Genomic DNA, 10,144 nt, shown 5'->3' with positions numbered 1-10,144 from the left:
TCATCCAAGCAAGTTTGGTTCAGGTAGGGCTTATAGTTACTTGGGAATGAAAATGTAGGTCAGATCCAGTATCCGAAGCAAGTCTGGTAGTGTCCATCCCTAGATACATCATCCATGCAAGTTTGGTCCAAATAGAGCTCATAGTTACTTGGGAATGAAAATGTAGGTCAGATCCAGCATCTGAAACTAGTCGGGTAGTGTACATCCCTAGATACATCATCCATGCAAGTTTGCTTCAGGTAGGGCTTATAGTTACTTGGGAATGAAAATGTAGGTCAGATCCAGCATCGGAAGCAAGTCTGGTAGTGTCCATCCCTAGATGCATCATCCATGCAAGTTTGGTCCAAATAGGGCTTATAGTTCCTGTGGAATGGACCTGCTCCAAAAACTTTAACCTGGTCACTCATCTAGACAATGTAGGTCAGATCCAGCATCCGAAGCAAGTCTGGTAGTGTGCATCCCTAGATGCATCATCCATGCAAGTTTGGTTCAGGTAGGGCTTATAGTTCCTTGGGAATAGACCTGCTCCAAAAACTTTAACCTGGTCACTCATCTGGAAAATGTAGGTCAGATCCAGCATCCGAAGCAAGTCTGGTAGTGTACATTCCTAGATGCATCATCCATGCAAGTTTGGTCTGGGTAGGGCTTATAATTCCTTGGGAATGGACCTGCTCCAAAAACTTTAACCTGCTCCAAAAACTTTAACCTGGTCACTCATCTAGAAAATGTAGGTCAGATCCAGCATCCCAAGCAAGTCTGGTAGTGTACATCCCTAGATGCATCATCCATGCAAGTTTGGTTCAGATAGGGCTTATAGTTACTTGGGAATGGACATGCTCCTAAAACTTTAACCTGGGACGCCGACGCCAACGCCGGGGGTATAGCATAAGCTCATCTCGACTTCGTCGAGGTGAGCTAAAAATCATATAGTTGAACTTTGGTGTCTCAAACATCGATATCTCGAATACTATGGATATATCGAAGTGATTTAGAAGTCCCAACCACTTATTCTTTCAGTATTTTACCATCAAGATCTCAAATAATCAGATATCTCAAAGTTTTTCCTCAATCCCATCAAGTTCGAGATAACAAAATTTGACTGTAAAAAGAGAAAAAAAAAAACCTGAATGCTTTTAAGTTTATTTTCATCTTACATCCACTCTTCCTCTGCCACATACAAGGAAAATAATATTAAATGAATTAAATAAATAGGATACTGGTGTGAGCATGAACATCACTGACATTAAAGCACTAACCCTTTTCCAAAAGGTAAGTCAAACATAATAATAGTAATAGAACATCGATAGTCATTTATTTCACCAAAAATATCACAAAAACACATAACCAATAGATAAAAAATTTCAAATGTAATGATATCAGACATTACTATTGGAAACTACAATATGTAAGAAATTTGATTTTGCTGGAAATTACTACATGTACAATTTAAATCAATTTATGTCCTTTTGTTTCTTTTTTCACTTCATTTATGGTTCAATCATAGTTTTGGAGACAAGAATGAAAATGTAAACATACTACCGGGTATACTTGTATGTTAACGTCTCCTATATGTAACCCAAATGTAATAGGTTATAAATAGATTCATGACATAAGACTAGTAAGTGTAATATCAAAAATATTCTGAGACACGTGTACTTATGTACCCAGAACTTAGCTGCTACACTTTTTTTCAATTTCTAAATTTATGTTACTTGTACATATACATGTATATATTGCAACATTCATTAAATGTCAAACAAGAAGGAAAAATTAGATGAAAAATATAAATGTATTCAACTCTTAAATGCTGTGAGAGGGAGAGAGAGAGAGAAAACAGACATCCATACATTTTTGGAACAAATGAATGTACATGTAGTAAATATTTTTTTTTACTTATCTGTTTATCAATAAAACAAAATGAAAACTGGAATCATATAAAGAGAGTAAGAAATGAAATGTATAATTCACATCAGCAGAACAGGTTGACCTGCCAAAGAACACTTTTACACATTGAGGTGAAGTATTCATTGTCACATATGACTTATGTCTAGCATGAAAATACAGTATAACCACACATTTTTCATCTTAAAGTACTGTTTACATGAATGGGGAGATGAGATATTCTGATGGCTGAGCAGGGATAAACAAAATGGAACTTAACTCATATTTTGCAGCAGAAATGAAAAACTTATTTGTAGAATCTGCATTCGCAGCAAAGTCAGCTTTTAAATAAAATAAGATTCATAGCCTTGATGTAAACATTTCACTAAATGGAAAATTATTCTTCACCATGCAAGTCAAATGAACTGGAAAAAAATAATCCCTTATAAACTGATGAGAAATGTAAGGAAAGTTTTTAATGAAAGAATGTCCAGTCATTTGTAAGTCCAGACGAGCACCATCCATTGCCAAGACACAGTTAACAGACAATACTGGGCAGGTTAAGAGGTGGCTAGTCGGTCTATAACTTTCCTATACATTTCCACATTTTCCTGAAATGTTGTCTCTAAATACTGGTGTCTCTGCTCTTCGGTGATGGAGCTTAATGTGGCTGTAAACTCATCTGGACGTAAGACGTTCTTCAGCTTATCAAAATCACGACCATTTTTCTGGAGTAAAAAAGTATAAATCTACAATAATAACTTGTCTCACTTTCAAAATTAATACAAAATATGATCAGAAAAAAATATTTCTAATATTAAGTTTTATGTAGTGGATATGATCTTAAATGGTAAGGGCACCTTTCTGTAAATGACCACACCCCCTCCCCAGGATTTGCCTTTTATTTGACAAGAGGACATACAGTAAAATTTGTCTAATCCGTACTCTGAGTACTCCGGATTTTTGTCCATTCCGTCTATAAATTTTAGTCCCATGCACTTCTTTAACAAATTCATTAGATAAAATTCTGTGTAGTCCGGATACTGTCTATTCTGTATTCCGAACGGCCATACTGGTCCCAACTGCTCATAATTAACGGTAACTATTTCCCCTAATCCGGCCACACCTGAGTTACTTCAAAGCAATTAACACCTTTCGCGGTGGATGTGCTAATCTGTGTTTACATAAGCATTAGTGCCATGAGAAGAACTCAGTGAAATGCGGCGGTGACACAGCCCGCTTGAAAAAAAAATTATATTATTAAATTACAATTTTAAAAAAAACTAACCTTGTTTTAACTCATTTTACCACATTATAACATATATGCAGAAATATATGTACGCGATTTACGAATCAAAATATAAATCGGGATCGAAAATCGAACGCATTTCAAAATGGCGCCATAACAGTGTGGGAAGACGTATTTTTTTTAATTTTTTTTTTTTACATAAAAATTAAAAGTTGAATCCAATAATTATCACATCGTTAATAATTGCATTACTGGTTATACATTGAATGAGCTCTTTGACAAGCGAAACCCGGTCCGCTTGATATATAGTAGGCCTGCAATACACGTGCCTGTAGATTTTGATTTAGGTAACATTTCACTCCGACTTTCAAACTTCGTGAACAAACAAAAAAAAAAAAAGAAAAATACAGTAAGTCATGTGAGTCTGTTTTATCATTTCTACACTCCAAGTTATTGATTGATTTTATCATTTAATTATATTTTATATTTTGTATATGATGTACTTGTAAATAAACAACGAAATTTCAAAATTAATATTTTCCTGCATTTTTCCTGCACTCCGGATTCTGTCTAAACCGGCCAAATTTTATGGAACCGGCGGTAGCCGGTTTAGACAAATTATACTGTACCTGGAATGGTGCATTTAGCCTCCTTTTCATGTCGAGTCTGTATGCTTTGTACTGTTCTTTGTTACTTGTATCTGTAGCCTTCAACCTCAGAATCTCATACACTCTCCTCGTTTGTCTCTACAAATCACACGACATACTTAATACATTCTGAACGAGAGGAGGCTGATTTTTCCATATACACTCACCAAAACTCTACCTTTTCATGCAAGAATAGAATGACTTCCTGACAAAGCTAAATTTTTTAAATGTATTTTTTTCATTACCAAATGATTTAGATTTTAAGTTTAAATTTAAATGTTAAAGTACACATATGATTATAATTTAAATTCTCATTTAATAATCAGAAAAAAAGTGATGCACTGAAAAATGGGATAAAATCTGAACAAAACAAAAACCTTGTTGAGCTTGAATTTTTCTCTGGCTTCCCTCTGCATTTCCTCAGAGAAGCCTTTCAAGAGTTTCTCAGGTTGGAAAGACGCAAGGCTTTGGCAGTTCTTAACATCCACAAAGTCTCTGACTCTCTGGAAATTTTCTGAGGGATCTTCAACTGTGTTATGAAAACGAATTAATGGGTAAAAATATTACAGTTAAATTACATTGAAGATTTAAAACCTGCTTACTGTCATTCAAAAACAAACATAGTCTAAACACATGACTTTAAAAGGAGTTTTTCTATTGTTTATCTATCTATTCTTTTCTAATGAATATGAAAAGTAACTTCACAACATTTTGTAAAAATTTTGTACACTGTATGACTTTATTCCTACTGTATCGTTACCTGTGATATCTAACACCTCCTTCTTCCTGTACACATCATTATAGAAGGTCTGTAACAGCTCGGCACACAAACCCATCCTCTGGAAGGGCGGCAGGATTAGCACTTGGCTGAAATTATGTTATAAATACATTATACAGATGTATCATTTCTATCAAAGCCATTGTTATGATTGATAATGACAAATTTCATAGGCATCTTGAGTTTCAAATCACAACCTATCTATTTAACAGCATATAAAAAGCCTTTTACAATTTTTTTTTTCAAAAGGAAACAAAATTAATTAGCTTCATGTTATTTATTGAATTATAATAGTGCAATGTTTTACCTGACTCTTGGACGTAACTTCTCTGGGTAAGCATAGTAATTATATACAGTCATGTAACCTGCTATAGCATACATTGGATTTCCATTACACATGTACTTTTCAAACCTAAAAGTAGAACATTCTGCAAATGAAAAATGCTTTAAGAAAACCAGAATATTTAAAAATATAATGTTCATTTGTGTGAAGAGGGCATTATTTTGAAACTAAGCTTCATCATAATAAATATAGTAACTAATGAGGTCAAGGTCACAGGGTCTGACAGTCAAGGGCAAAGATTACACTAAAGTTGAATAATTCACCAGTGTGTATCAGTGTGTGAATTTTGGTTCATATGTCTAGAACAGACTCTTTGAAACTGAGCCACATGTAAATGACAAGTGTGATGGCTGCAGGGCAAAAAGAAGGATGAAGGATAGAAAAACACTGCATGGAGGGGGCATAAAAATGGGAACAATTTTAATAGCCATACATGGGAGGGCTGAAAAGGGTTGACAATATGTCTACCAAGAGATTCTGGAGACCAAAAACATTAATTAAACTTAAGGATAACATACAGTAAGAAGAAGCGCCATCTCTCGTCATCCGCATCAATGAAGGAAGCAGCATCAATGAAGAACAAAATAAAGGTCTGGAGTCTCTCGTGGTACTCTCTGAAGCCTGACGTCTCTATCCCCGTCCTGTAGATCTCAAACTGTCTGTCCTTCCCATCTGTAAAATCAAAACAAAGGTAATCAGAGATTACAGAGCTCAACTCAACGAATGTTGTCTTTAAGTATTAAGGCAAAGTCACACAATTACCTAATAAAGAGTGTCCATCCAAAAATGCAAAATTTATGCAATTTTGATCTGATACTTTGGAATAGACCTATATAAAGACTTCAAACTAGTTTTCATCACGAAAATGTGATTAAAATCCAGCATCTGAAGCAAGCTTGAGAGTTTTCATCGCTTGATGTATCATTTGGGCAAGTTTGGTTTATATAAAACCTTATAGTTTCTTGGTAATAGACCTGCACCCATTACTTTTACTTGGTCCATTATCTGGAAAATGTATGTCGAATTCAGCATCTAGAGCAAGTCCATTAGTTTGCATCCTAAGATGTATCATCCATGCGAGTTTGCACAACATTGGGCTAATAGTTACTTAGAATGAAACCTGCATAAAAATTTAACCTCTTCACTCATCCAGGAAAAATGTAGGTCAAATTCAGCATCCGAAGCAAGCCTGGTAGTGTACATCCTTAGATGTATCATCCATGCAAGTTTGTTCAACATAGGGCATATAGTTACTTGGAAATGAGACCTGCACCAAAAACATTGACCTGTTCATTCAACAGGAAAATGTAGGTCAGATTCAGCATCCGAAGCAAGCCTGGTAATATGCATCCTTAGATGTACCATCCATGCAAGTTTGGTCAACATAGGGCTTATAGTTCCTTGAAAATGAGACCTACACCAAAAACTGCACCAAAAATGTTAACCTGCTCCAAAAACATTAACCTGGTCATTCCTTTGCTGAAATTGCTGCATCTGAAACTTTGACTGGTACAATGAAACACACTAGAAGCATCTCTCATGCATGTCTAATCAATATAGGGCATATAGCAGTACTTAAAAAGAAAACTGCTCCAAAAAACTTAACCTGAGATGCCGATGCCGAGGGTATTACATAAACTCCCCAAACTTCGTTGAGGTGAGCTAAAAACTGATAAGACTGCAGTTCTACAGTCTGTAGTCTCTGATGAGTTGATAGCTCTACTGGTCTTACTTCAAAGAATGAAAATGGGAAAAATGTACCTGGACTTTCAGCACTTTTTACACAACTTTTACTTTACAGAAATGCTTGTATATATCCTGCTGTTTTCTACATTTTTACTTAGTATGACTGAAATTATACCAAAACTTTAGGAGTATCATTTTTACAAATTTTCACATGTATTCTTTTTTTTGGTAGCCATTGTATCCTCATTTCTCAAAATCTTCAAGGACACAAGCTTTTTCATGTCATCTACTTGTGGTCCAAGTTCTATTACAATCAGACCAAAAATGTAGGAGTAGTAACATTTTGAAATAATTTCAGTTTAGGTAACCATGGCAACCTTTATTAAATTACTTACTGCAACTTGATTTTTATTGCCAGTCATTTAATCAGTCTTTATATATAAATTTTTTTAGAAAGAGTAGAATAACTTCATTACCTCTGTGTACAGTGAAAGAGTGCACAAGTTTTCCAAATGGTTTGAAGTCAGCATCCTTCGGTATTGAGTTGAGGAATGCATCTCTACTGGTTAGGAAACCAGGGGGCACCACCTCTCGTAACTGACCAATGACATCATCAGCCTAAATATAAGCCAAAATGGATACTGCATTATAATTTCTGCCAAACTCACAAATATAAACATAGTAAAGATACCAATACATTTTTAAATACTTTAAATTTTCATATATGTATCTGTTTAATTTCTAGAAAAAAAAAGGCGAAACGAAAAGTTTCATTTAAATCTATTCCACATTTTTAATAAAGTGCCGCGCCACGACATGATACGCCCGTCAAAAAATTACCAATTTTCTTGAACAGTTTAGGTGCAAAAAAATCACATCAACCTTGATTTTAAGATTTCAATGATTTTTCCATTCCTTAAAATATTTATCCATCCCCTGTGATGTAGGCATCAAATATAATAAATATTACATCACTGATAGATTTCTGTGCTGGTTGTGTTAGACCAAATGCCCATCATCAAATTAGTCTTAACAACTTAATCTATACCAAATTAATTTTGAAAAAAAAGGCTGGCCATCAAATGACATATGTTATAAACTGACCAGCTGTTCTTTCCGTCTAATCCCCAAAGGGCTGCTTAATCAGAGCGACTGAGACAGCTAGCCTTCCTACATTGAACTCATTAATTAATCTTTAACTGGATGCTTTTCTACTCATTACTACCAAGAGATGAATGGGTCTGCACTATCTACTATAATTTTTTTTTAAAAACATATAAAATACTCTCAGATTTTTTTTTTGGTTGAGATTTAATGTCCGACAGGTTCTAGTATGTAATTCATATGGACATGCTGATTCAACCCCACCCCATAAAATTAGTTTTTAAATTAATAATATTACATAATATCAGATTAGTCTATTAGGCAATATCAAATTAGTTTTAATTACTTTTCATCAAATTCATTTCAAAACTTAAGCTAGTCAACAAGAGCTATTTTTAATCACACAGGCTTACCCATTTGCCCAATTCTCAAGGGATATAGATAACGCCAATTAGCTCCTCGCACTCAAAACCCATTAATTTCTCTCTAATTTGACGCAATTTTCTGTTATCAAAATTCTTCTTGACCAGTGCTTGATAATTACACTCATGGGAGACATGGGATTTCTCTAACATACATTATATTTGTTTTAGATTGCTGTCAAGTATATGCTTAAAAAAAATAAGTATTTTCTTGATTTAACACTTTTTTAATAAGAACAGTGCAATACTCTTACATTATTTGGGATGTGTAAATGAATAGTAAAAATACACATTTTTTTTTTAAAATTCACTTAAATTAAAGATCACAGTGACCTTGAAATAGGTCGCGACACACCTTCTACCTAAGATGCATAAACTGGCCAAGTTTGATGATTGTAGGTCTTATGGTTTTCTAGTTATGGGCCAGAAAGGATTTTTCCATATTTGGCTATAACTTCTTAATTAAAGGTCAGAGCGACCTACTTTTTGTGCGCGACACACCTTCTACCCAAGATGCATCAGATGACAAAGTTTGATAATCCTAGGCCTAGTGGTATTAAAGTTATGAGCCGGAAACGAAAAAGCTAAAACAGACGGACGGACAGGAAGCCTATAACATGATACGTCCCGTCTTAAGACGGGCGTATAAAAACAGAGTTATGCATCTGTATGCATCAAGTTGTTTTAAACAAATCTTCGCTGCAGAAATGGGTTGGTGAAATTTACAAATTCTGATCCAATCAGTTCATTGTACTCTTGTCAATGATGACTTAATAATCTTTGTCCTAATTATTTTGTTCTTTTGGATATTCTCTTCACTGAATTCCACAAGGATTGAGGAATATATAATTCCCTTCTACTCAAAATGTGCAAAGTTGAACTTAAAATCTTTAATATATTTAGAAGAAACAAAAGTAGACAAATTGAGATCAGGTTAGACGACTCTAATTCTGAATTAAATTGGAAATGAATACCTTTAGTCCTTCGTGTAATTCTGGTGAAACTTTGGTGATGTATTGTAGATTTATGAATGTTGTCAGTTTAGCAGCAGTATAGTACATCTCTACCACCAAATCCTTGTATCCAAAAATACTCTCACTGTTAAAAATATGTAAAGAAAAGGTAAAAAAAAATTACATACAGTACATTTACATGTACATGGTTAGTCCATGCTAAGCCATGTACTAGAAATGCAATGCAGTGTATAATCTATCCAAAATGGTGACTTTCTATGAAGAATCCATTATTAATGCGAATCACCACAAATTATGATTCAAGACATAGGAAGAAGCAAACATACAGTGATCACTAAAATATCCATTGGAAACTCATCCTAAAAATTCTGCTTCATACATGTAACCTTCAAAATACATTAATTCATAATGGTCCTAGCAAGTTAAAGGTAAATAATTGCTTACTTTTCTCCAAAGACCTGATGTGTCATTTCCGGTAGGAATGTTGATGTATCGTCATCCAGGTCTTCTTCCTTTCTAACTACAAACATAACGACGAAAATTCAATTAATTTTCTCAACAATTACTTCTCACTTCAAATTTACCTGCCATGCTTACATTCGGAACACTCTGAATTATTCGTACGTAAGTAAATGCACAGAGTTTGAATTATCACCCATGTTCATTTTGCTACATAGTCAATACATGGAACAAATTCTATCGATATAAAACAGGGTCCATAGGACAATATCATTTTAACGATAGAACGTTTCTATCTTCGTTTATACTTTTATACTTACCAAGTTTGAAATGTATGGCTTCATTTGCGGAACATTTGTAGACATCAAATTTATTTTTTGATAAACCTGAAGTAAAAAGATGGAGATATCATAATCTGTTTTGAACATCTCTAAGTTTTATTTCTTTCACTTTTAATTAATTAAGAAATTAAATATCATTTTTAGAGTTTCATTGGGGTGCGACATGAAGTCAGTCACGTTATCAAATTCTAATAGATTTGATCATGTACCGACTTCATGTCATTCCCAATGAAACTCTAAAAATTATGTTTTATTTCTTA

General features: G+C 34.1%; 1 protein-coding gene across 1 annotated transcript in view; it reads right to left on the bottom strand.

Moving 5' to 3' along the window:
- Positions 1-2,384: 2,384 nt before the first annotated feature.
- The window catches only part of LOC134250786 (histone acetyltransferase type B catalytic subunit-like), a 19,394-nt gene continuing 11,634 nt past the window's right edge, over positions 2,385-10,144 (bottom strand). The window contains exons 2-11 of the mRNA XM_062733134.1: positions 9,864-9,929; positions 9,529-9,604; positions 9,085-9,208; positions 7,061-7,202; positions 5,417-5,570; positions 4,863-4,967; positions 4,538-4,644; positions 4,155-4,306; positions 3,760-3,876; positions 2,385-2,609 (exon numbers count right to left, since the gene is read on the bottom strand). Of these exons, the coding sequence (XP_062589118.1) occupies positions 2,442-2,609; positions 3,760-3,876; positions 4,155-4,306; positions 4,538-4,644; positions 4,863-4,967; positions 5,417-5,570; positions 7,061-7,202; positions 9,085-9,208; positions 9,529-9,604; positions 9,864-9,929 (1,211 nt within the window). The 3' untranslated portion in view covers positions 2,385-2,441. The remainder of the gene's footprint in view (positions 2,610-3,759; positions 3,877-4,154; positions 4,307-4,537; positions 4,645-4,862; positions 4,968-5,416; positions 5,571-7,060; positions 7,203-9,084; positions 9,209-9,528; positions 9,605-9,863; positions 9,930-10,144) is intronic.

Source organism: Saccostrea cucullata, unplaced genomic scaffold (genome assembly GCF_032062105.1).
Source record: "Saccostrea cucullata isolate Sc308-1 unplaced genomic scaffold, CSIRO_AGI_Scuc_v1 ctg3931, whole genome shotgun sequence".
In the NCBI taxonomy this organism is placed as follows: domain Eukaryota; kingdom Metazoa; phylum Mollusca; class Bivalvia; order Ostreida; family Ostreidae; genus Saccostrea; species Saccostrea cuccullata.
Note: the sequence above shows the minus strand (reverse complement) of the source record. Positions and strands in the feature narration are given on the sequence as shown.